This window comes from Rhinatrema bivittatum, chromosome 1, assembly GCF_901001135.1.
Source record: "Rhinatrema bivittatum chromosome 1, aRhiBiv1.1, whole genome shotgun sequence".
Classification (NCBI taxonomy): Eukaryota; Metazoa; Chordata; class Amphibia; order Gymnophiona; family Rhinatrematidae; genus Rhinatrema; species Rhinatrema bivittatum.
Window position 1 is genome coordinate 487534355 of NC_042615.1, and position 27813 is coordinate 487562167.

The following is a 27813-nucleotide window of genomic DNA, read 5'->3' on the forward strand; positions in this document are numbered from 1 at the left end:
GTGGGTGTGAGGACTTACAAAGATATTCATGGACTTTCTTGGCCCAGATGATCGATAAACGGGTCGATTCAGTAAAGTCCACGGGAGAGCGTGCGAACGCCCGCTCTCCTGTGCGCGCGATTCTGTATTTAAATGAGGCCCGGTGGTAAAAACGGGCAAAAGGAGGCACTAGGGACACTAGCGCGTCACTAGCGCGTCCCTAGCGCCTCCTTTTGGACCGGAGCGGCGGCTGCCAGCGGGTTTGAAAGCCAATGCTCAATTTTGCTGGCGTCGGTTCTCGAGCCCACTGACAGCCACGGGCTCGGAAACCGGATGCCAGCAAAATTGAGAGTCCGGTTGTCGACCCGACAGCCACAGGCCGACTTCAATTTTTTTTTTTTTTTTACTTTTGGAAAGTTTCGGGACTCCGACTTAATATCGCCATGATATTAAGTTGGAGGGTGCACAGAAAAGCAGTTTTTACTGCTTTTCTGTGCACCCTCCAACTTAAGGAGGGTAAGGGAAAATGCGCGTCCAGTGGCGGGTTAACAGTGCACTCGTGCTGGCTATGGTTCTCTCAAGATCTTATTGCCCTAAAAAGAAATGTGACTGCCAGAGCATCATTGGCATAAGCTAAACGATGTAGAAACCACGGCCATTTAGGGTGCCTCATTGAGGTTCTATAGGGCAATCTTTCAGACAGTCAAGAAAACATTTTTACATTACACCTCCAAAACTCTTTGAATTGACCCTAGGATTTGTTTAAAATCACAAAGGACCTATTGGATAATCCCCTTCAATTGGTTCATTTTACAATATTGATGGCTCTGAATTCTAGTTTTAATGCTGGCCCCAAACTGTGTTCCTCTGTGTCCACTTTGGTTACTACTCCCATTTGGATAGAATTTTAAAAGGCTTCTGTATTTGAAATGTCATCCTTATTCCACTCCTCCTTATCCTGCTAGACCAGTCCAGACACAAGGGTTTCTGCCACTCTGCCAGCAGATGGAGACAGAGCACAGCCTTTTCCGGTGATATCACCACTGGTATTAAAGGTGGTACACCACCAACATCAGCTAGTATTCTCTGTCTGATTAGAGTTCCAGTGTTTTCAAGACTGACAAGTGGATTATTTTTTAAATTCTTTTCAGTTTTTATTGCTATGAAAGTTTCTTGTCTAGGGAACAGGAACCATGGTGCTGATATCAGAGGCAGATCTCAAAAGAAGGAGAGATCTTGGTCTGTTAATCTCAGCTGGAAAGGGGGAAGCATAATCTAACTGTCCAGGTTGATGTGGAGAACAAATATAATCAGAATTAACAGAGTTAAGACATTATTACTTTTTTCTGACACTATTTCTCCTGTTCTTCCCAGGTACATAGTATTCGAAGGGGAGGAAGGTCAGGACGCTGGTGGCCTACTCCGGGAATGGTACATGATCATCTCCAGGGAGATGTTCAACCCCATGTATGCCTTGTTCCGTACCTCTCCTGGTGACAGGGTTACCTACACCATCAACCCCTCCTCCCACTGCAACCCCAACCACCTTAGCTACTTCAAGTTTGTAGGCCGCATCGTGGCCAAGGCTGTATATGATAACCGGTTACTGGAGTGCTACTTCACCCGGTCTTTCTACAAACACATCCTGGGCAAGTCAGTCAGGTGAGTCTGCTTGAGAGCACTGGGGTTCTTTCTAATGAAGGGACATTTGCAATTATAGTAATCTATTCTGTAGCCTTTTCATTGCATGCTATTCATTAGGGAGCCCCCACACTACTTGTGGGATTCTGTTTAATTTTTCATGAGGTGTAAATTGATGTTGGCTAGGGATAATCTCCAAAACTTGAATCTGCTTTTGTCCATCATGATGGAAGAAATAAAATTAAAAAATAGCTGCATTAGATAAGATCTGGCTTCCAGAAAGACATACATATTTCCTGTCACCCATACACAGCATAGCTTCAAAACAACTTAATTGTCTTAGGAAAACTGAACTGAATGCTGTAAGGTTGTGAATCTAGTAGTTCCATGAAATGGTAATTACTATGAAATTAGTCTTTTCAGGAACCATATTCAGTAAAGGTGTTCATTCGATTAACTCATTCATGAATGAACAGCTACCCCCCCCACAAATCCTTCAGCAAACCTTCAAACAGCCCAAGTGAGAGATCTGGGAGCGATAATCGACAATCGGCTAAACCTAAAAGCTTTTATAAACCAAACCACAAAGGACTGCTTCCATAAACTGCATGTCCTAAAAGAATAAAACCACTGTTCCACAACCATGACTACAGGACAATCCTTCAGGCAATAATCTTCTCCAAGTTAGACTATTGCAACGCCTTATTATTAGGTATCCCTTCATCACATACTAAACCTCTTCAGATGGTTCAAAATACGGCAGCCAGAATTCTGACAAATTCACGGAGAAGAGATCACATCTCCCCTATCCTCAAAGACTTACACTGGCTGCCGAATCATTCTAGAATACTATACAAGTCCATCACCACAATATACAAATCTATCCAACAAATCGCTCCGCTCAACCTACAAATCCCTTTCAAAAAACATACATCCTCCAGACCTATAAGAGAGCACTATAAAGATTCGCTTCAGGTACCTCATTCCAAAACCTCCCTTCACATAACTCTCAGAGACACAGGGCATTCTCCACAGCAGGACCTCCTCTGTGGAACTCCATCCCAACGGAGCTAAGGCAGGAACCTTGCCTCCCAACATTCAGGAAAAGACTCAAAACGTGGCTATTCAAAAAAGCCTTCCCTGACTCGGATTAAACTCATTACTCACCTCACCTACAACCAACTTCCAACACCTACAACCAACTTCCAAGCACTACCAGTATGCAGAAAACCATCACTTATGACCACTACCCTTATATAAAAAGCTGTAATTATTTCAAATGAACAAATCATTGTAAATCACATAATTCTTGTAATATACCCCGTCATACTTCGGTTAATATGCTATGTTAAAGTTCCTTTCATTTTTCCTCTTGCTCCCAGTTGTACTCATCCCTGTTTTATTGTAACTGTAACTATTTTGTGTTTGTTTATTTCGTTCATTGTTCCTTTTTTCACTCCACTGTTTATTGTAAACCGGCATGATGTGATACCCTCACGAATGCCGGTATAGAAAAAACTAAAATAAATAAATAAATAAAATAAATGTGGTGTCATGCTAGACCTCTCTATTGGTTCCATCTCTGAATTTTGTTGGTGTGCATGCCTTGATCTATAGGTTATTCACATGTTGCCTGTCTTTCCAGGTACACTGACATGGAAAGTGAAGACTATCACTTCTATCAAGGCCTGGTATACCTTCTTGAGAATGACGTCTCCACCCTGGGCTATGATCTCACCTTTAGCACTGAGGTACATAAAGCTCATGTATTTCATGTACATTTTATGTTGAAGCCAATAAAAGGTATTGCAGCCTGCATACCTTTCTCCAGGACCAGAACAGTTAGGGCTTTATGCTTACATTTTTTAGATTTGATAAGTTAGGTGGGCATCATGTAACAATATTTCCCAGTCTATGCAGAAGTTTGTGGTAGAAAATTGGCAGCTAATAGTATCTTTGTCTATCAGTTGCCTGACTGGTAAGCATTTGAACTTGATTTCCAGGTCCAGGAGTTTGGAGTTTGTGAAGTTCGTGACCTCAAACCTAATGGAGCCAATATCCTAGTGACAGAGGAGAACAAGAAGGAATATGTTCATCTAGTTTGCCAGATGAAAATGACAGGTATTGAAAGCAGCATAAAGTAAAATAGAGGCAAAGTACCCTAGGAGTAGATAACAAACATAGCAGTATGCACCAAAGAGGAAAATGTGTCAATACAGAAATTAAATTACAAGGACACACAAAGTATATAGATACCAATTTTAATAATCACAATGTAAATAAATATTACATTAAACAAAAATGTTGTTAAAACAAATCTTCACATAAACATAAAAGAAAAATTAAGAACCATACATAAGCATAAAACCAGAATGCTTATATGAAGATACTTTAAGGGGAATTTTAAGACCCGTGCGTACATGTGCGCTTAATTTTATATAGATGTGCGAATGTTGTCTCTTCTGCATAAGTGGGGGGGATTTTTATAAGGGGTGCATGCCAAGGCTACTTAACCTTTTCCCAGTTCATTCCTAGTTCACCCAGTGTGGGGATAACACACCTAGTTTTAAAGGCTTCCTTCTCCCCGTTAGACCTGACCCTTAAAACCCTGCTGACTAGCCCTGATTTTATTTTTTGATTTACATGCCAGCAATAGCAAAAGTAAAGTTATGCGATGGGGACCCCTGGCGTGTGCTTGTGTGAGTATTTAGGTGGACATCTCTTTTTCTTTCTCTGCTCTGCCCCTTTTTTTTTTTTTTAACTTTGTGCACGTACTGGGAGTTATGCGTATACATGGGTTGTTCTTAAAATCTGCGCAGTGTGTGCCGGCCTGAGACGTGCATATCTCCCGGCTTTGGCATGCGTAAGGCTTTTAAAATTTACCAGTCTGCTCATATGGAGATTTGTTAAATATATTTTTAATATTTATTGATACTGTGATTATAAAAAGTATTTATATACTTTGTGTGCCTTTTCAATTTTAATTTATTGATTTGTAATTTTAATTCCTATATTGCCACTTTATTCTCTTATATTTTCACTGTTATCTTTATTTTCCCCTTTGTTGTGTACTGCTATTTTTTAAGGTATTCAAAGCAGAGCTGAATGCCCTGCTGACAATAAACCAAAGGGTGCATGCAGCAGAGCTGCTTCAAAGTACTTTTTTGATGCTGTGGAATCACTGCTAAGTGCCATAGAAATAATTTCCTGTTCATTCCCCAGATCAGTCCAGACATGTGGGTTTTGCATCCCTACCAGCAGATGGAGGCAAATGATAAAATCTTTTCAAGCACTGCTATGTAACAGTGAGTGCCATTTGCAGAGTATTTCTATCTCCAGCAAATGGTAGAAGTGCAAACCTGCAGTCTGAGATTTTGAACTTAAAAAAAAAAGAAAAAAAGATTAAAAATTGGAAGAGGTTTCTAAGAAGAGTGTGGCTCCTCTAGGTGTTGGGTTCCTTCGTGGGCTATTTCTTGGGTAGAGCAGAGTGAGCAGGGGGGTTGGTGATCCCTGATATAGCTTGGCCCTCATCTTCAGAGGGAGGGAATGCCAGGGATCCTGGTCCACTTCACCCTCAGCTGACAGCGTCCAGAAGCAGAGAAGTATTCAGTTTCCTAGCATGAAGACAGATAGACTTAGGCCCAGTGGGTTATGCACCCCTGCCAGCAGATGGAGATGGAGAAAGCGGATGTCATAGTATATATACTCCTGCAGTGACCCCGGCCTGCCAGTATTCTCTGTCTCTAGCAGATGGTGGACATAATCTCCCTTTCCCTGTACGTACCCGGATCAGTCCAGACAGTGGATTGAGCCTCCTGTCCAGCAGATGGAGCCAGAGAAAAACTGAAAGGGTATCCCATATAAGGAGAGTGCTCACCCTGTGCCCCTCAGTATTTCTCTGGTTTCAGCAGATGCAGTCAGGCGAACCTGCGGTTCCCTCTCCTTAGTGAATCTTCTATTTCTTCTCCAGAGATTTTTTCATTCAGCTCTTCCTGGGTCAAGTATTTTCTACAACAACAACAACAACAAAAAAAAGTTGGACAGTGTATTTTGTTCTCACAGGAGACAGTTTTGTTTCCTGGCTCTTGTGGAGTCCTAGGGGGTTTTTTTCCCCTTGATTAATTCAGCCTAGGGCTCCTTTTCTTCCAGTGGCCTTGGATTTTCCCTGCCTAGGGGTGATACTGCTGGTCCAGTCACTCCCCCTACCTTGCCTGTGGTGACCCCTGAGATGTGCATGCCTCGGATCCCGTTGCAGAGAAGTTTACATTCCTCTGCTGTGTCAGGTCTCAATAAAGCCTGTTAAGTGATTCTTGAACATAAAAAACCACAAACAGTTCAAGTTTTATTTTATAAGGGGAAAAGGCTATTCTTTACGGCACTTTGCCGAGAAGCGGCTTGCAGCCTTCACTGCCTCTCGCGCTTCTGTGCAGGCAGAATCAGCTGTTTTCTTCACGGCCCCGATGTCAAGATCAGCGTTTTGCTTGGCCTCCGAGGAGCCTGCTTCGCGGCTCTCCCGCAACGGCCTTTGCTCGGTCTGCTTGCCCGGAGGGGAGGGACCCTCTGTGGCACCTGTTAAATTGACGAACTGAGGTCGGGTTGGCAAGCGTGTGTCCGGGCCATCCTCACAAACATCTGCGGGAACAGCGGCCATTTTGTGCCCGGACCTCACTGCAGACTCTGAGCCTCAGGGGGGAGGGGATCCAGATTTTGCTCAATCACTGCCTAATTTAAGCCCTATGGACTCTCCTGTTCTTGTTTCTGACACCCCCAAGAGGCCCCTCCCCCCCCCCCCCCCTCCCTGGCCTGGCAGAGCACACCCCGGGTTTCCCCCGGAGTTTGTGCTCTTGTTGCACAGATCTTTTTTGGCCAGCTTGGAGGAACAGGGGGCTCCCCCTCCAGGCTCCCCACGGCAAAAATCCCTCGTTTGGCTGGCAGCCAGGGCCCTGGCTCCCCAGACTCGCAGGGTGCTACCAGGGTTAGGACTGTGCCTGGTGGTCCAGACCTACATGATCCTCCTCAGCCCGCTCCTCGGCAAGATCAAGATGTCGACCCAGACCTGTCACTGGGGAATCCGCCCGTGGAGGGAGATGACCCTTGGGTTCTGAGATTGTTTAACCAGGAAGAACTTGATCCACTCATTCCTTTTGTTCTGGATGAAATTGGGATTGAGGTTCCCTCAGAAGACCCTGACAGTACCTCCAATTCTTGGACTATGAACTCGGTCTTAGCGGGCCTTCGAGCTCCTCCTCGTACTTTTCCATTTCATCCTATGCTTATGCAGCTCCTGCTCAGGGAATGGGAATCCCCCGAGTCTGGCCTCCGAGTGGGCAGGGCGATGGATAAGCTAATATCCCCTGCGGATCAGGCCCTAGATATGGTAAAGGTCCCCAAAGTTGACACTTCGTTGTCCGCTGTCACCAGGCGCACCACTATCCCAGTAGTGGGGATGACTGCTTTCAAAGATCTTGAAGATCGCAAGCTGAAACTTCTTAAGAGGATCTTCGAGGTGCTGGCCTTAGGAGTCCAGGTGACTGTTTGTAGCAGCCTCATGCAGCGGGCAAGCCTCAGGTGGGTTCAACAATTGCTCAGCACCCAGGACCTCCCGGCTGCTGAGGCCGAACAAGCGGAGCGGCTTGAAGGTGCAGTTGCGTATGGAGCTGATGCTCTTTATGATCTCCTCCAGGTGCAGGCCAGGGCTGTGGTTTCCGCCAGGCATCTCCTTTGGCTGCGAAACTGGGTGGCAGACTCCTCTTCCAAGTCACAATTGGGCACTCTTCATTTTAAGGGCAAGTTGCTTTTTGGGGAGGACCTGGAACAGCTTATTAAATCCTTGGGAGACAACAAGGTTCATAAGCTGCCTGAGGACCGCCCTAAACAGTCCAAGTCCTTTTTTTCCTTCGAGCTCTCGTTTCAGGGGTCAGCGCAGGTACAACAAACCCCGAGGGTCCTTTCAGCGAAATTCCTCCATCAGATCGCAGGCATGGTCTCATTCCTTTTGGGGGCATTGGCCTTTCAGAGATGGCAACCCCCTGGATCCGCCGCAAAGTCCTTGCAATGAGATGCGGCTGGCCCCTTCCTCCGCTCGCGCCTTAGGTGGACGTCTGTCCCTTTTTCTCGAGGAATGGGCCAAAATCACTACGGATCAGTGGGTCCTCGATGTGATCAACAAAGGTTACCCGTTAGAATTTGCTCGGGAGCTTCCCAACTGACACCTGATCTCGCCATGCGGCAGTCGAAAGCCTGTCAGACTCTTGCCAAGCTCCTGGAGCTCGGGGCCATGGTCCCTGTTCCCCCAAAAGAACAGGGATCCAACCAGTATTCCATTTACTTCATCGTCCCCAAAAAGGACTGCGCCTTCCGTCCGATCCTGGACCTCGGGAGAGTCAACCGGGCCCTCAAGGTTCCCCATTTTCGCATGGAGACCCTGAGGGCGGTCATAGCGGTGGCTCGCTCCGGAGAGTTCCTGGCTTCCCTCGATCTCACGGAAGCTTACCTTCACATCCCGATTTGCAAGGAACACCAGAAGTTTCTTTGCTTCCATATTCTGGGCAGGTACTTCCAGTTTCAGGCACTCCCGTTTGGTCTCGCCACCGCTCCTCATACATTCACCAAGGTCATGGTGGTGGTTGCAGCCTTCCTCCGGCAGGAGGGAATATTAGTCCATCCCTACCTGGACGACTGGCTCATCCGGGCGAAGTCAGAGAAGCTCTGTGTGGCAGCAGTCAGTCGTGTGGTGTCGGTCCTCACCACCCTTGGTGGATTGTCAATTACTCCAAGAGCAACCTTGTGCCCTCCCAGGTTCTGGAATTCCTGGGAGCTCATTTCGACACTCGGGTGTCCAAGGTTTTCCTACCCGAGGTTCAGGCGCTCAAGCTGATGCAACAGGTCCAGCATCTTCTCTCTCTCTCTCATTGCCCACGGCCTGGGACTACCTTCAAGTACTGGGCTCTATGGCTTCCACTATAGATCTGGTTCCCTGGGCATTTGCACATATACATCCTTTGCAGAGAGCTTTGTTAGCCCGCTAGAAGCCGGTCTCTGAGAACTTTCAGGTACTTCTTCCGCTTCCCGAATCTACCGTCGCCAGCATAGAGTGGTGGCTTTCCCTCGATCACCTGTCAAGGGGTATGCCTCTGGAGACTCCCCAGTGGATTGTCCTTACGACGGATGCCAGCCTCTCCAACTGGGGAGTGGTGTGTCAGGCTCAGTCAACTCAGGGTCATTGGTCCATGGCCCAAATCCAAGTGGCACATCAACCGCCTGGAGGCCCAGGCGGTCCGAATGACACTCAAGTTCAGGCCGACTTTCCTCAATCATCAGCATCTCGACCCCGGAGAGTGGGAGTTGTCGGAAGAAGCGATGGACCTCGTCATACGCAAGTGGGGGGCTCCCCACTTGGACTTGATGGCCACCTTGAAGAATGTGAAGGCTCCCAAGTTCTTCAGCCAAAGACGGGAACATTGCTCAGAGGGAGTGGACATGCTGGCCCTACCCTGGCCCAGCAATGTCCTCTTTTACGTGTTCCCACCTTGGCCTCTGGTGAGAGAGGTCCTCAGACAGATAGAGGTTCATAACGGACCAGTAATTCTCATCGTGCCGGAGTGGCCCTGCAGACCATGGTTCATGGACCTCATGAATCTCGCATTGGACGGCCCTCTTCGGCTCTGTCACCTCCACAATCTCCTCTGACAAGGGCCTGTATTTTTCGAGTGGGCGGATCGCTTTTGTCTAGCGGCCTGGCTTTTGAGCGGCAGCACCTAAGACAGAGGGGGCTATAAGGAGGACGTGATATCCGCTTTGCTGCGCGCATGTAAAACCTCTACACCTCTGGCTTATTTGCGAGTCTGGAGGGTGTTTGAAAATATGTGTGCGGATGCGGGGGTATCAACGCATAGAGCCTCGGTCTCCTTGGTTCTCTCCTTCCTTCAGAACGGTCTCTCTAAAGGCTTGTCTTTTAATTCCTTGCATGTTCAGGTTTCAGCCCTCTGTTCACTCTTAGGGAGGCTCGACGGTTACATGGTGGCGGCCCATCCGGATGTTGTACGGTTTCTTAAGGGTGCTAAACATTTGAATCCGCCAGTCCGGGCTACTTGCCCGTCCTGGAGTCTTAACCTGGTCCTTCGTGTCCTCTTTGAGCCCCTCCGCCGAGCCACGCTCAAGGATCTGATGCTTAAGATGGTTTTTCTCGTGGCTATTTGTTCGGCCAGGAGGATATCCGAGCTTCAAGCTTTCTCCTGTGGGGAGCCCTTCCTGCGGTTCTCGGATTCGGGGGTCTCTCTTAAGACAGTTCCCTCCTTCCTGCCAAAGGTGGTTTCCTCCTTCCATGTAAATCAGTCCGTCGAGCTCCTTGACTTCTCTCCAGAGGATATTGCTAGTACGTCTGGGGGTGACCTTCGCCGTTTGGATGTTGAGAGCTCTTCTACAGTACTTACAGGTTACTAATGACTTCAGGATCTCAGATCATCTCTTTGTCTTATGGAGTGGGCCTCATAGGGGGCAGAAGGCCTCTAAAGCCACCATAGCTCGCTGGCTAAAGGAAGCCATCGCGTCTGCGTATCTTTGCTGGGGCAGGCCGGTCCCGGAGGGTCTAAAAGCCCATTCTCTGCGTTCGCAGGCTACTTCGTGGGCAGAAAGCCAGCTGGTTTCTCCGCAGGAAATTTGTAGAGGAGCTACTTGGAAGTCGCTGCATACCTTTTGCTCGGCATTACCATCTTGACGTAGCGGCGCCAGTGCTTGGTTCCTTCGGCAGACAGGTGCTCCGAGCGGGACTGTCTCGGTCCCACCCTAGTTAAGGAAGCTTTGGTACATCCCACTGTCTGGACTGATCCTGCTACATACAGGGAAAGGAAAATTGGTTCTTACCTGCTAATTTTCGTTCCTGTAGTACCACGGATCAGTCCAGACTCCCAATCTGTTTTTTTTCAGTCCGCTCGTTCTCTTCTTTCTTTACAGCTGTGGAGAATGCCTTTTCCTTCCAGAACTATTATATATGAATTATATATTATATATTATATGTTATATATATATATTATATATATATAATATATTATATATATATTATAAATATATTATATATATATTATATATATATTATATATATATATATTATATTATATATAATATTATATTATATATATAATATATAATATATATAATATATAATATATAATATATATACTATATAATATATAATATCTATTATATATAATATCTATATATATAATATATATAATAGATATATTATATATTATATATCTATATTATATATATATATTATTATATATATTATATATATATATTATATATATATATCTATATATATATATATTATATATTATATATATATATTATATATATTATATATATATATATAATATATTATATATAATATATATAATATATATTATATATTATATATTATATATATATTATATATGAATATATAAATTTTGTATTTATACTGTACTCACACTTCATTTACTCTATCTCTTTTATATTTATTTTCTATATAATATTTATTACCATATTACTATGTTTAATTGGTTATCTATTCTATTTGTTCCATCATTATTGTTGTTGTTCTATTGTTACCTGTTTTATTGTTCAACTGTTCTATGTAAAGCCCACTACTCTTTTTGGGCATTTAAAAGTTGTATGTGAACCGGATTGATTTGTAGTTCCTACAAGAACTTCGGTCTATAAAAATTAAAAAAAAATAAATAAATAAATAAATGAAGGACCATAAGGCACCAGATGTTTATACCTTTTAGACAAGAGCTGGTTCTTGCACTGTTTCTAGTTTGCATTATGTTATCCATTTTGGGATCAGTTACTTGCTTGACCTTAATAGGGTTCATTTCCTAGTTTTGTTATCTGCTTTGTTAATGTTTATACTGAGGGGCGCAGGGTGAGCACTCTCCTTATATGGGATCCCTTTCAGTTTTTCTCTGGCTCCATCTGCTGGACAGGAGGCTCAACCCACTGTCTGGACTGATCCGTGCTACTTCAGGAACGAAAATTTGCAGATAAGAACCAATTTTCCTATGGGGATTGCAATGAATTTTGAAACAATTTTATATTGAGAAATGAAGATCTTCTCTCCTGCAGTGATACCTAAAGGTCCTTCCCCCAGTTGAGAATTCCTGAGGTGATTTCTGTGATCTCTCAGAGATGTGCCTTGGTCCGGTAGCCGGTTCCCGGCGTGGACTTAGCTGCTTGTACAGCTGAAAGGCATGGGGTGCAGAAGGCCAAGTGCAGTGGTGACTGTAGATGCCCCCCACCCCCACAGCTGGAGACCACCTCTGTACTCTGCCGGTAAGTGCTGAGCTCCGGTAAGTTTAAAAAAAAAAGAAAAAACGAGATCATCTTTTACCTATGGATACGGGGGGGTTTTAGCCCTTCCTTCAGTCTCCGTACTTGGCGAGCTGTCCCGACGTCGTTCCCGCTCCTGTTTGGGGTTTTAGGGAATTGGCAGCCTGGCGGGTTGAGAGGCCCAGGTGGGCTAGGCCCTGTAGTAGGCTTTTCTTTGCTCGCCGCATGGTAGGCTGCGGAGGCATTTTCACGTGCTCTTCTGCATGCTTTACTGCCCTCTACAGGACATGTGTGCGCGGTGCTTTGGCTTTGTGCGCACTGCGCTAGGTGCAACTTCTGTGCGCATAACTTTTTTGAGCATGGTGATACACTCCAGTGGGGCTAACTAATAGTGCACGCGTCTTGCCACACTTATTGCTGGGGCACCTATAATTTTGGCGTGCAACATTATTAAACCCAACCATTTGAACACATAGTTACCGCTGCTCGTGGCGCTGGTAAACAAGCCTTAAGTGCCTTTCTCTTTGTGTTGCCTGTCATATTAGGTCTTCTCAGCCTGACCTGTCTTACAACATGTGTCAACTCTGGATGCTCAGGGAGAGTTGGCTTCCTCAGATTTTGCTGGATCCTCTCATTCTGATGGTCTGGTTACGGTTTTGGCTAGAAATGTGCCAGATCTTGGTACTCCCTTGACTGGCTCTGCGCAGGAGATGGCAGTTCAGTTGGGCCTGCTCCAGTACCTGCTGGACTTGGTCTGAATCCGGCTGCTTTTTCTTGCGTGGAGTTTTACAAGGTTTACAAGCCTTTGTTCAGGCGCAGTCATCCACTTTGCCCATTCCGGTCAGGTCAAACTCTCAGCCTGTGGCCCCTCCCAATCCTACAGCTAAGCACTGTGGCATGCCTCGGTTCGCCACAGGTTTCCCCAGTGAGGACCCGGATGCACGGATGATGAGGTGGATCCTGATTCCTTGAAAGATGGTGAAATTCCTCCTGGTTTAGAGCCGTATCAAACCATGTTACGGTTCTTTCATACAGATGAGCTACCGGCCCTTTTTTCCCCAGACATTGAAGATGCTGGGAGTGCGGGGCGGATTCTGTGTAAGAGCCGAAGAAGAATCCCGATTGATCGTGAATGGGATTCCCCAGAAGAAAATTTCAAAGGGAGTCGGGCATTAGAAGGCCTATACCCTCTGGATCCAGTTGTGAGAGAGCATTTGCATTTTCCCAAAGTGAATGCGCTTGTCTGTGCCATAGCTAAATGGACAGCTATCCCCGTGGAGGGAGGAGCAGTCTAGAAGGATGTGCATGATAGGCGATTGAATCTATCCTTAAGCAGGCCTTTGACATAGTGGTGATGACCTTGCAGATTGCTTCCTGTTGTGCTCTTGTGATGTGTTCTTGTCTGCTTCTCTCATAGAAGGTGGATGATTTGGGAATGAATCCCAGAGAAGTTATGGAACCCGCTGCCGCCTTTTTGGCAGACGCGGGCTGTGATATGGTCCATACCTCAGCCAGAGGAGTAACTTCGGTTGTGGCGACCAGGCTTCAGCAATGGTTGTGGAATTGGTCAGCTGATGCAGTCTCCAAGGCTAATCTTACAAAAATGCCCTTTAAAGGCTCACTCTTGTTTGAGAGTGAGTTGGAAAAGCTGGCCAGTACGTGGGGCGAATCTCTAGTTCTCCAGTTACCAGAGGATAAGAAGCAATTGCAGCGCCCCTTTTCTTGAGGGGTCATCTCAGGGGTTCCAAGCATTTTCATCTCTACAGAAACCCAACCTTTCAGAGGACTCAGCCTTTTGGTAGGTCTCAGTCCTTTCGTCCCCAACAGTCCAAGAAAGGAGCAGGCTCGAGTGGTGGACTTTCCCAAGCTTCCCAATGAAGATTTGCCGACCCATTTTCAGGAGATAGGGGGATGTCTATCTCTCTTTTACCAGAGGTGGATCTTGGAAGTGATACAGAAAGGCTATGAACTGGAATTTTGCAGCATTCCTTGGGACATGTTCATGGTATCTCCTTGCCACTCCCCGCAGAAGCAGCAGTCAGTGGAATCTACGCTTCTGAGGCTCCTCTGGCAGAGGGCTGTGGTTCCCGTGCCTGCGTCTCAGGAAAATATGAAGCGATATTCCATTAATTTTGTTGTGCCCAAGAAGGTAGGCTCCTTTCGTCCCATCTTGAATCTCAAGATTCCTCGATTCTTCAGTTGCAGGAGAGATCTGTGGTCCCTGGTCATCGAAGCTTTTGTACAGGTCTGGGCGGAAGACGAGTTGCTTTATGCTTTTCCTCCGTGGCCCTTGCTGGGTAAGATTATGCGCAGAATCGAAATCCACAGGGGGCCAGTACTCATGGTGGCTCCGGATTAGTCCAGGCATCCATGGTATGCGGATTTGCAGAGACTCCTGGTGGAGAACCCCCTTCGTCTTCTGCCACACTTGGATCTGTTGCAGCAGGGGTACGGCTTGATTCTGTCTTACGGTTTGGCCCTTGAGAGGGCTTGCCTGTTGAAGCATGGATAGTCATCCGCAGTGATTGCTACTTTAATCCGCGCTCTGTACTTATCCACTTCTCTAGTACATGTGTGGGTTTGGAGAGTGTTTGAGGCCTGGTGCGAGGAATACGGTGTTCTTCCTCATTCAGTTAGGATCCCACTTATTCTGGGCTTTTTGCAGGATGGGTTGAATAAAGGATTGGCCCTTAATTCCTTAAAGGTTCAGGTTGTGGCTCTTTCATGTTTCAGAGGCATGGTAAGTGGTGTCTCCTTAACGTCCCATCCTGATGTGTCCCATTTCTTGAAGGGAGTGAAGCACCTTCAGCCTCCCTTGCAGTTGCCAGTTCCTTTGTGTCTTAACCTGATGCTGGATTTTTCTTTTGTGCACTGTTCCATCCTTCTTGCCTAAGGTGATCTCAGAGTTTCATTTGAAGCAGTCCATTTCTTTGCCGTCCCTGGATAAGGTCAGAGATGCGAAGGTGTATCGCCTCCTGTGTTCCTTGGATGTCAAGAGACTTATGTGGTATCTGAAGGTTTCTGAGCCTTTCCGAAAGTCGGATCGTCTGTTTGTCCTTCATGGTGGAAGGAAACAGGGCGAACCAGCTTCATGGGCTACGATAGCTCTCTGGATTAAGGAGATGGTTATGCCCTAACCTGAGTAAGCCGTTGCTTACTCAGGTTAGGGCTCATTCCACTAGAGCTCAGGCAGTGTCATGGGCAGAGGTTAGGTTGTTGTCTCCTGTTGACATTTGCCGAACTGCGACGTGGTCCTCCTTACACACCTTTTCCAGGTTTTATCGTCTGGATGTGCAGGCCCAGGAGGACGCAGCCTTTGTGCATGTAGTGTTGACCGTACTGCAGGCAGCATCCTGCCCTGTTCGAGAGTAGCTTTGGTACATCCCACTGGTCCTGAGTCCATCTGTCTACAAGCTAGGAAATGCAGAAATTACTTAACTGATCATTTCGTGTTCCTTAGTGTAGACAGATGGACTCAGCTTCCTGCCCTCAGCTGCCAAATGATTACTGTAATTACTCCTCTGATTACTGGTAAGTGTTCATCTAGTCCCTAGCTTGGGGTACCCATGTTCTTACTTGAGTTCAGTGTTTATTGGTTGAGTACAGTTAGGGTTGACTGTTTTTATCAAGTTTTTTACTAGTCTGTCCACATTTGCTTTTGAAGAGAATACTGGCAGGCTGGGGTCAAAGCAGGGGTGTATATACTGTGACATAGGCTTGCTCCGTATCCAACTGCTGGCAGGGGAGCATAACCCACTGGTCCTGAGTCCATCTGTCTACATTAAGGAAAATGAAATTATCAGGTTTTGTGGTTTAAAGCACAGCTATGTAATTTTTCCATTTATTTCTTTTTCCCTTCCCTTATTTGTCTGCTTCTGGAGTACTGTTGCTTTAAAACAAACAAAAAAAAAAGCAGTAATTTAGGAATTGAGCGATGCGAAGGCTGAGCAGTGTGTATGCCGGAAGGTAAGAATCGGGTGAGTGGGGGACAAAAGTGTTTCGACAGCCAGGCTAGGTGCCAGGACATCGTCAGAGATTTTTGCCCTGCTGGCAGGGATTCTTTGGGCAGAAGCCTATTTTTAGCACTGACCACACTTAATAGTGCCTCCTGCTCAGTGCAGAAAACTGTTGCAGCTGTGGCCTGAGGCATTCGTGCTTCAATGCAGCCATGTTTGCCCCGATTGTGACTCTGGAGGGTGGGGACATCCGCAGGACTCACGGGTGGTCATCTGGTCCGGTGTAGGAGACCCGGGGTGGGGGGTTGGAGGAAGCAGCAGCCATCTTGTTTCCATGTGTCAGAAGCCAGGCCTCTGCAAGGGAGCCTCTGGACTCCTCTCCCCTAGCTTTTTCCAGTTGATCAGCTTCCTGTTGAGGACAGGGAAAGGGAGGAAGAGCAGGGTGATACGGACCAAGATCAGCAGTCCAGTGTTTCCAAGGACTACCTCACAGATTTTGTCCTGCTCCTCCATAAAGTCTATTTGGATAAGGAGGAGGCAGGAACTAAGCGCTCTGCCCCTCAGAAAGACCCATTCAGCTAAGAGGCCTAAGGCAGCTAAGCAGTCAGGGTCAGGGGGAATTCTTTGGCTTCTAGCCTGGGTTGTCCCTCTGGTGACGAAAAGGGCATGTTGGACGAAACAGAAGATACAGATCACCTGCAGAGAGGTCCGGGGGGGGGGGGGGGTGATCCGGACAAGGATCCTGTGAGCGCATAGCTGATACCATGTAGGATGCGGCAGACATCCCGATCGCAGAAGGGGATGATCCTAGGGTGGTGAGATTTGTTCTACAAGGAAGAGCTGCAGCCACTAATTCCCCAGGTGTTAGAAGAATTTGGGATTAAGGTTACACAGGAAGATTCTGACAGTGAGGGAGTGAATCCTGTCTTGGATGAACTACAGGGAACGCCTAAGGCCTTTCCTTCATCAAAGAAGGTGAAGAAGTTAGTGGATCGTGAGTGGGAATCTCCTGAGGCAGGTCTAAAGGTAGCCAGGGCTAAGGCTAAGTTATATTCCCTGCTGGTGCAGACCTTGAAGAGTTGGAAGCTTCCCAAGGTGGATGCAGCAGTGATCAAGAAGACCATCCCAGTGGCAGGTTCGGCCGCTCTGAAAGATATCCAGGATCGTAAGCTGGAGATTCTGTTGGAGACTGTTTGAGGTCTCAGCCTTAAGCCTTTGTCCAGTGGTCTGCAGGAACTTGATGCAGAGTGCCTGCTTGTGCTGGGTGCAGAAGGCACAAGAGAAGATGTCAGGGGCTTCAAATGAGGCCACTCAGGCTGCCCGCTTGGAGGCGGAAGTAGCCTATGTGGCGGATGCCTATACGACATGGTCCAGACTTCCGCCAGAAGAAAGGTTTCTGCAGTGGCAGTACAGAGGCTCCCGTGGTTACGAAATTGGTTGGCGGTTTTGTGGTTTAAAGCACAGCTATGTAACCTCCCCTTTAAAGGAAAGCTATTGTTCAGTGAGGATCTGGAACAGCTGATGAAGCAGTTGGGAAAGTCAAAGAGAAATAATTTGCCCAAGGATAAGAAGACTGGAAAGAAGACCTTTCTATTGCACGCTCATTTTCGAGATGTAAGGAGGTTTTGATCAAGCAGAAGTTCTTTATCTACAGCACAGAAGTAGGGCTTGTGAAGGCAAGTAGCCCTCCCGTAAAGGTGCCGTCCAGGGGGCCTGAGGATGTAAGGTTAGCCAGAGAAGGCAAGCTGGTCCACTCCTCCTGGAAAGCCGTCGGAAGGAGGCTGTCCCTGTTTTACGAGGAGTGGACCAGAATCACGTCAGACCAGTGGGTTCCAGAGGTGATAAGATACGGCTACATCTTAGAATTTTTTTGCCCACTCAGGGAAGCCTATGTGGTCTCCTGTTGCACCTCCCTAGCCAAGTGGGAGGCGGTGCGGGACTTTACGGTGGTTGCAGTGCCTAAACGCAATTGTTCCGGTTCCCCCTCAGGAGTGGGGACTGGGAAGGTACTCGTGTATTTTGTGGTTCCAAGAAAGAGGGGACTTTCTGACCGATCCTTGATTTACAGAAGGTTAATGCGGCTCTCCGGGCACCACGCTTTTGGATGGAAATGCTGCGGATGGTGTTAGCGGCAGTGCCCAAGGGAGAATTTCTGGCATCATTGGATTTGACAGAGGCCTATCTGCACATTCCCATAAGAGCCGACCATCAAAGATTCCTAAAGTTCATGGTGCTAGGGCAGGGGTCGGGAACCCATGGCTCGCGAGCCAGATATGGCTCTTTTGAGGGCTGCATCTGGCTCGCAGACAGTCGCCACACTTTCCCGCTGACCCAGCTGCTCCCCGGTCCTCCTCCGCCCGGGCTTAAAATGCTGTCAGCCCGGGCGGAACGCGGCAGGACAGCTGGAGTCAGCGGCACCGGCGAGCTCTCTTCTTCCCGCCCCCCCCCGCGGCCCGGAAGAGGAAGTGGAGAGTATCGGGTGCGTGCGCGACAAGAAGAGGCCACGCTAGTGCGCTCGGCATCGGCCCGAAGAAAAGAAGACTGCCGCGCGGCTCGAGGAAAATGAAGAGGTTCAGCCGCGGCCGATGGGACTCCGCGAGGGCTGCAAATGAAGAGGTTAGCGTTGGGAGGAGGCTGCTGCTGCCACGAGTTCCCGGGGTGGGGGAGAGAGAGTGAATGAGCGAGCAAACACAGCTTGCTCGCTCATTCACTCTCTCTCTCTCCCCCACCCCGGGAACTCGCGGCAGCAGCAGCCTCCTCCCAACGCTAAGCTCTTCATTTGCAGCCCTCGCGGAGGCGGAGTCCCATCGGCCGCGGCTGAACCTCTTCATTTTCCTCGAGCCGCGCGGCAGTCTTCTTTTCTTCGGGCCGATGCCGAGCGCACTAGCGTGGCCTCTTCTTGTCGCGCACGCACCCGATACTCTCCACTTCCTCTTCCGGGCCGCGGGGGGTGGGGGGGCTGTGTGTGTGTGTGAGAGATTGCATGTATGTGAATGATTGAGAGCCTGTATATGTGAAAGAGAGTATGTCTGTGATTGAGAGCCTGCCTGTGAGAGAGAGAGAGCATGAATGTAAGTTTACCATTGGGAACTTGTATGTGTAAGTTTGTGATTGAAAACCTGTTTGTGTGAAAGAGTATGTGTGTATGATTGAGATCCTTTGTGTGTGAGAGAAATCATGTGTATGTATGATTAAGAGCCTGTGTGTATAAGTAAGAGAGAGATCATGTGTGTCTGTGTGTGATTGAGAGCTGATTTAGGTGAGGGAGCATGTGAGTATGTGATTGAGAGCCTGTGTGTAAATGAGAGAAAGAGAGGACATGTTTGTAAGCATGTGAATGAGAGTCTGTGTGTTAGAGAAAAAGACAGCATGTATTTATGTGATTGAAAGCCTGTGTGTGTGTGTGTAAGCGTGAAAAGATAGACAGCATGTGTGTAAATGTGTAATTAAGAGCCTATATAAGTGAGAGAGAAAAAACATGTGTATATGTGAGTACTGAGAGCATGTGTGTATAGGTGTGTAATTGAGAGCCAGTGTGAGAGAGGCGCTGGTATGTGACTGAGAGAGGAGAAAGTTCCAAGCAAACCACCCCACCTCCTGCTAATTCAGAACAATCTCAGGACACCTGGATATCAAACGTTCCCAGGTATGCAGAGCAAAAAAATGTTTGTATCCTTATTTTTCATTACTTGGGTCTTTGTGTCTGCTATTTTGAAATATTTTGTTGGTATCTGGAAATGTTTTATATGAGTTTTTAATTATTGGATATTCCACTCATCAGCTGTTTCGAAATATGTTCTTTTTGTTAGTACAGTTTTACTGCTGATGATTTTATATTTCTTGATTTGTTTTATAAGGATGGGTGATGTTTCTTTTTTCCTTTGTTACACTGCATACAGAGACTCTGGCTTGTTGCAGTTTCCAATTCAGTTTTTTCTGCATGCTTCTTGTTATGCGTTTTGGTCTCTTTATTCTATTTTTGGTGAGGGACAGCACGTGATTCAGGTGTGGTTTTCTGCTGGCGTGTAGTTTCTGTGTAGGACTCTATAGCAGCCTGACTTGGTCCGTTTTCCTAATAGGAGATGTATTGGTGTCTTAAGGCCTGGTGTAATATTTTCAGAGACTTATTGTACTTTAAAAGTGTGATCTTACATAAAATGCACACATTTACTTGTATTTAGTTTTAAACATATTGTATGGCTCTCATGGAATTACATTTTAAAATATGTGGCGTTTATGGCTCTCTCAGCCAAAAAGGTTCCTGACCCCTGTGCTAGGGGATCATTTCCAATTTCGGGCCGTTCCTTTTGGGTTGGCAAGAGTGCCACGGACATTCACGAAGGTGATGATGGTAGTAGCAGTGGCATTCAGGGAAGGAATCCTAGTGCACCCATACCTAGACGATTGGCTCATCATGGCAGAGTCAGAAATAGTGTGTTGTCATTTGATTTGAAGGGTCATGCAGCTCCTGCATTTGTTAGGCTGGGTGGTGAACCTGGCAAAGAGTCACTTGGAGTAATTCCAGTCGGAGTATCTGGGAGCTCGATTCGATACCCAGGTCAGGAAAGTGTTTCGGACCACGGAGAGGATGATCAAGTTGTAGGTTCAGGTGCTTCGATTTCTGCAGCATTTGTTTCTCAAAGTCTGGGACTATTTGCAGGTCCTAGGTTCTATGGCGTCTATACTGGAGTTTGTTCCATGGGCATTTGTTCACATGCGACCTCTTCAGCGGGCGCTTTTATCCCGTTAGAATTCGCTTGCAGAGGAATTTCAGCTTCTTTTACTGCTTCAGGTGGACGCCAGGTCCACTCTCTCATGGTGGCTCTCATTCCAATTTGGAGAAAGGGGATGGACCTGGAAGTGCCAGACTGGGTGGTGGTGACAACAGTTGCCAGCCTCAGAGGTTGAGAGGCGATTTAACAAGGAAGAATGGCTCAAGGTCAGTGGTTACCAAAGGAGACATCCTGATCAATCAACCAGTTGGAGACAGGCTTTGCGAACCGTTCTTTTCCTGCCTTTCTTCTGCTTATTCAAGAGCTTACTACAAGTATTCTTGGACAATACGACAGTGGTGGTGAACATCAATTGTCAAGGCAGAATGAAGAGTCGTCAGATGGTGCAGGAATTGTTTTGGTGGAGAAGCATCTAACGGGAGTGGCAGTGTCGCTCATGGCTGGAGTAGACAATGTGCACGCGGACTATCTTAGCAGACAGCTGGATCTGGGGGAGTGGGAGTTGTCAGCGGAAGCCTTTCACCTAAACTATTTAAATATGCATCCACCAAAGCACGTGCCATCTCCATAGCTGGCCCTACACTATGGAATGCTATGCCTACTGATTTACGCCTTGAACCGTCCCCTAAGACTTTCAAGCAAAAGCTTAAGACATGGCTTTTTACTAAGGCCTATACATGATTCGCACGTGCTCCTTCTTAGCTCACATGTTCTTAACATGTTCCTAACTCACATGATCTTTCTTAACTCTCATTACTCCCTTTCTTAACTTGTCAATCTTTCCATCTTGTCCCTAAATTAGTACCCTCTACTTTAGACTCTTCTCTGCCCTTTTCGGCCTATTCCTAGTACCTTGGTTTCCTTCTTATAACCATTGATTTGCCCTCTGTATATATGTATATTACCCTCTCCTCCCTGACCCTCTTCTTTCCTCCTCTCTTTACTTTTGCTCCCCCCCCCCTCTCATTCCTCCAATGTTTGCCTTGATACTATGTTAATTTGTGCCATCATAGTTAATATTTACTCTATTTTATTATCTAGTCTTAGCTAAATAAGTTGTTTTGTTACCGTATTTTACTGTTTTAATGTATTTTGGAAATCAGCTATTATACTGTTATATGTACAACGCAATTGCGTATTTTTCGTTCTATGTACACCGACGTGATATCTTTGATGAGCGGCGGTATATAAAAACCAATAAATATATAAATAAAATAAATAGAGGCCAAATGGGGCGGGCCTGAGTTGGACCTCAAGGCGGTTCCAGGAAACACAAAGGCGGCTCGGTTTTACAGCCACCGGAGGGAGGTCTGCTATGAGGGCATCAACACCCTCGTCCAACCATGCTGCTGCTCTACTTGTATTACGAGTAATGCATTGCATCGAACGTCATCTGGGTAGGGTGATTCTCGCGGCACCAGAGTGGCCGCGCCTGCCGTGGTTTGCGGATCTGGTTCATCTTGTGGTAGTCTCTTCCATTCGTTTGACCCATCTGCACAAGTGGTTGTGGCAGGGACCCATCTTTTCAGACCGGGTGGATCGCTTTTGTCTAGCACAGTGGTTCTCAACCCTGTCCTGGGGACCCCTCCAGCCAGTCGGGTTTTCAGGATATCCACAATGAATATGCATGAGAGAGAATTTGCATACACTGCCTCCATAACATGCAAATTTTCTCTCATGCATATTCATTGTGGATATCCTGAAACCCGACTGGCTGGTGGGGTCCCCAGGACAGGGTTGAGAACCACTGGTCTAGCAGCTTGGCTTTTGAAAGGCAATGTTTCCGCTTGAAAGGATACTCGGAGCTATTGATTGTGACTTTGTTTAAGGCAAGGAGGCCTTCCATGTCTTTGGCTTATATCCAGGTTTGGAGAGTATTTGTAGTGTTTGCAGAACGGGCTATAGCCATTCCACATAGATGTTCCTCAGGTTTTAGCCTTTTTGCAAAGAGATTGGCCTATAATTCCCTCTGATTTCAGGTGGCAGCCTTACGTTGTCTTTGAGGTAAGCTGCAGGGAAAACCGTTGGCGTCTCATCTGGAAGTCATGCGTTTTCTGAAGGGGGTGAAGCATCTACTTCCTCAGGTCCAGAAGATGTGTCCAGCCTGGAACCTTAATCTGGTCTTTCGAGTTCTTTGTGGTCCTCCATTTGGACTGATTTAGAAGGGCTTCTTTGAAGGATCTTACCTTGAAATCTGTTTTCTTGGTTGCCATTTGCTCAGCTAGGAGGATATCAGAGCTTCAAGCATTATCATATAGAGAGCCTTTCCTACACTTTACGGAGGATGGTGTATCATTACATAATGTTCCTTCCTTTATGCCCAAAGTTGTTTCCTCATTTCATCTCAACCAAACAGGAGCTGCCTGCCTTCCCACATTTGTTACTCGAAACTCCACTTGTGAGGGAACTTCACTTATTGGATGTGCGGCAAGTTCTCTTGTGATATCTTAAGGTCTTGAATGCCTTTCGGAAGTCAGATCATCTTTGTCCTGTTCAGTGGAGCAAAGAAGGGAAATAAAGCTTCCAATAGCATGATTGCAAGATGGCTGAAGGAGGCGATAAGTTAAGTCTATATCTGTAAGGTTCAGTCAGTTCTGGAGGGGTTGCAAGTGCATTCTGCTAGGAAGCAGGAAACCTCCTGGGCAGAGTGTCAGCTGACTTCTCCACAGGAAATTTGTCAAGCAGTGACATGGTCTTCACATCACACTTTTTACCAAACATTACCACCTGGATGTGCAGGCGCTGGAGGAGTCAGCGCTTGGGGAGAGTGTGTTGCACACGGGTCTTTCAAGTTCCCGCCACCCATTTTAGAAGGGCTTGGGTACATCCCAATTGACTGATCTGGGGTATTAACAGGAAAGAAAAAATGGTTTTTACCTGCTAATTTTCATTCCTGAATCAGTCCAGAGACCCATCCCTTTTTGGCTTTTTCAAAAGACTTCCTTGCTTCTGGATGTTGCTAAGGCAGTTTGTAATCATGCAGATTTACTATGACGGTACATAGGCAATGCCTTAGAGTTGCTAATTATTATAATCCTTGTTTTGAGGCGGGTGTCCTAGTTTTGGGGGTCTCCAACTTTTGAGTCTCTGCTCACCCAGAGTTATTTGGGTTTGTTGGATTGGATAACTTGACTTGGATACAAGTCAGTACTGAGGAACTGCAGGTGGCACTCTGTTATGTAACAGTGCCTGAAAAGTTTTTATTCTCTGCCTCCATCTGCTGGCAGGCTTGCAAAACCCACTTGTCTGGACTGATCTGGGGTATTCCAGGAACGAAAATTAACAGATGATCAATTTTCCTATATTGAATTCCAGCCCAGCAGAAAGATATAGTATATGAAAGATGACATTAGGATGATGCACAGAGCAGAGGTGGTGCTTTTAGGTGATGTTAGTCTACCAGATGTGGATTGAAGTCTGCTTGTTTCAGGTAGGTGTTAAGAAGTCTTCAGTGCCCTATGGTGGTATTCCTCAGACAGCTAGTTAAAGATCCCACTCAGTGAAATACTATACTGGACCTTGTACTGAAAATAGAGACAGTATAATTTATATCATGGTAGCAGACAATATAGGATATAATTATCATACAGTATAGTTCATTTGTAGACTAGGTTCAGACCTGATCTATACCATAGTAGGATATGAGTCCAGAAGGGCTGACTTCAAGATGATGTACGATTATGTAGAGGAAAGCCAATAAGGAATCCAGGATCTGAAGTGTGCATAGAAACTGTTGTCAACAATAACAGTATAAGTGAGAGTAGCAAATTCCCTCTGTAAGACAAGTTAGGAGGGGAAAAAGTTTTCTAAAGAGGTGGTAGAAATAAGAGCAAAAAGACCAACACTTAGAAAATTAAAAATTAGAAGGAAGGAATTATCAGGAAATAGAGGCAAAGGACGGGGTTAAGACAAGCAAAATCCCAGAGGAGAAACTTTCCCAGTCAATGAGGTGATAAAACCACTTTCAATATGGAAGATGTGTAAAATCAAAGGAACAGTAGTAAATATAAAAATGGGGGATGAAAGAGGATGCAAAGACTTGCGTGATTGTAAATGAGTACAAACCTATTTATAGAAAATGTTTACACAAATGAGTATATAAAGCACAGAATAGCATTTTAAGGAACTTTAAGCATTCCTTGCTCTTTCGATAAGAAGAAATAAATGATGCAGACAGTAGTGGGATGGGGACTAATCCAGTCTTTCATTGAATACAACATGCACAATTATCTGCCTATTGGAGAGGTTATATGTATACATCCAGTGCAAAGAGCTTCTAGCTCTGAGAACAGAGTATGGTCTCTGGAGGCAAGAATGGCAGATCTGGAAGAGCTCAGGCAAGAGATATATAGATTAGACCTTCAGAGACATGGTAGATCATTCTTTAAGGTGATAAAGAAGTGTAAATCCAGCCACATCCACTGCTCATTCATACCTTGACTTTTCTTTTGACACTGTTCCATATAGAAAACAGGTAAGCAGACTAGCTAGTATCAAGGGCAGATCATTAATTGGGCAAGAAATTGGTTAAGCAACAACTGTGTGGCAGAAAATGGAGTCCACTCTGGTGAAGGTAGTGTACCATAGGGTTTATTTCTAGGACCAGTTCTTTACAATAACTTTAGTGATAGTGCAGTAGGCTTTGATGGAAAAGTGTGTTTATAGATGAAATAAATCTATAACAGGGTTGAGAAACCAGGAAATGTGAAAAAACTAGAAGACCTGGTCAATGTTTTGTACGCTGTTCTTCAATGCAAAAATGTGTGAAGTTATGTATATGGGGCATAAGTATCCATTTGCCATTTTGTCAAGTTTGAAGACACGAATTGGAAACTTCCAAACAGGAAAGGGAACTTAGAGTAGTCATCTTGGATGACCAGAAGGTTGCCATTCAGTGTAATAAAATGGCAGGGAAAGTGCACAGCATACTCGTTGCATAAATAGAAGTAGCAGCTGCAGGTAAAGGTAGCTAATATTACCCTTGTATAGGTTTAATGAAACTTCACCTTTGAGCACTATGTACGTTTTTGGAGGCTATACTTTTTTGCAAGACCATTGAAAGAATGGAAGCAGTTTAAAGAACTACCAAAATGGTACAGGGCCTGCAACAAACACCTCACAGAGGTTTAAGGAACTCAAAATATATTCACTGGACAAGAGAAGGGAAAGAAGAGAAATGGTTGAAACATTTAAATATTTAGCAGGGTTCAATAAATTACACAGAGGCTTTCTCCATAAAGAAATTCAGCAACAAAGTTAGGGTCATTATATAAGGTTAGATGAAGGCATGGAGGAAATATGAGGAAACACTGCTTTACTGAAAGGGTGTTAAATGTCTAGAATAACCTGTCAGCAGAAATAGTGATAACCAAACCCATGACAGAATGTAAGCACTCTTGGAACACTCTAAGCCAGTGTTAAAAGCAGGTGAGATAGTGGTAGGAACAACAAACTGAGGGAGTTGGACAGTTGACAAGGAATAAATATGTATTGGACCAATTATGGAAACTATATGCTCAATCGCCTGTAACAAAGGGCCAAAAAAACTGACAAGATAGACTTTTACTGAGGGATGGTACATACAGCTATGACAATCTTACAAGAAGGTGAGGCAAGGTCAAGTAACATGAAATGGCGGTAAGACTTTGGTACATTCCCAGATATAATCTGGGAGAGATGGCAAGTTTTCTAATATGGCAAATCTTCAACATCGTAGTTTGTAATGATATCCAGGATACTGTTAGAGGAATGCTAAGTCACATTATTTGTAACTGTGCTTGGAAAATTTGAATAAAATGTAAGTTACCAAAATGAAAGTATGGGTTGCAGGCTTATGTCCCTGTACTTCCCAAGTAGGACAAAAAGCAGAAGTGTTATTCTGCAGGCAGTCAAGCTTGTATGGCTGACAGTTAAAAATACCTTTAGTGTGTGGTAAGTTGAGAGTAAAGATAAGGAAGAGTGGCTACAACAGTGTAGACAGTCAGGCTCATACAGCTAAAACCTGTGACATATCCTTCGCTAGAACAATGTTAAGCCAAATAGTCCACATTCGCTATTACTGTGTACCCATTCTGATAACTCGTTTAATGATCAAGCAGTGTATAAGTTTGATTAACTCCACTTGAACAGCAAAGAAGCCCTAAGCTATATCTTTGCATATAAATAAAATACACATGTATGTAGTTGGGTAAAAATTAAAACTGGAGTGATTTAAACTGCTCAGCAGCAAGTTCTGGGTTAAATATTTTTATTGAAAGTCAAAACACATGCATTGCATAGTACGTATAAGAGAGGGATTGGTAGTTGTACCACTGAGGAGTGATCACAAGGGATTGGTGCCATGCAGGAAATACCCTGTTATAAGTATTTCCCCTTCACCTCTTCCACCTTGTTTCCTGTGCAGGTGCCATCCGCAAGCAGTTGGCTGCATTCTTAGAGGGTTTCTATGAGATCATCCCAAAGCGTCTCATCTCCATTTTCACAGAGCAGGAATTGGAGCTGCTCATTTCTGGTCTGCCTACCATTGACATCGATGACCTGAAATCCAACACGGAGTACCATAAGTACCAGTCCAACTCCATCCAGGTTAGGCTGGGTCTGAGTCTTCTCAACATTGCAGGCCTGTGCTGTGGGTCTCTGCAGCTCCTTTATTTCTGGTATATAGAAAGACATTCTTCTACTCAAGCTGCTTCTCCATCAGTTCTTATAGAGGAGAGGAAATGAGAAATTTTATTATATTATTGCCACCAGTACAGACCCTAAGGGTAATGGTGCTCCATTACCAAAGCATCTCTCTCTCAAGAGTTTAAGATCCCTCTATTGAATGGTGATCTTGCACTCCTTTTCCTCTAGTTTCCTGTTTGCCTCTTAAAGGATTGACTAGTTTTATTTTCTCCACCAATCTGTAAGCAAGATTCTCCATGGACAAGCAGGAAAGTCAGTCACACGCGTGGCTGATGTAGTCATGGCATCAAAGTTGCGGATGGTTCCCTAATTATCTACAAAAAAAAGCTTTGGCTCTACTGAGCATGTACAAGAGCTGAGCATGCCCCCTGGTGCTACAAGGTCCCCTCAGTCTGTTTTTTTCTTCCTTGGAGCAAGTAAGATGGGCTCCATGGTGCACTCTTCATCTGATTGTGAGGTTTATTCTGAAAGCACAGGTTTTACAATATTAACTGTTCAGGCAGCCTCCT

The 27813-nt window shown here is 45.6% G+C and overlaps 1 protein-coding gene across 9 annotated transcripts in view; it reads left to right on the forward strand.

The window, feature by feature from the left end:
- Window positions 1-27813, forward strand: part of HUWE1 (HECT, UBA and WWE domain containing E3 ubiquitin protein ligase 1) — a 907188-nt gene that overhangs the window by 843028 nt on the left and 36347 nt on the right. For all 9 annotated transcript variants that reach the window (XM_029607938.1, XM_029607967.1, XM_029607972.1 and 6 more), the window contains 4 exons: window positions 1354-1641; window positions 3266-3371; window positions 3624-3741; window positions 27024-27205. In XM_029607938.1, coding sequence (XP_029463798.1) covers window positions 1354-1641; window positions 3266-3371; window positions 3624-3741; window positions 27024-27205 — 694 coding nt within the window. The remainder of the gene's footprint in view (window positions 1-1353; window positions 1642-3265; window positions 3372-3623; window positions 3742-27023; window positions 27206-27813) is intronic.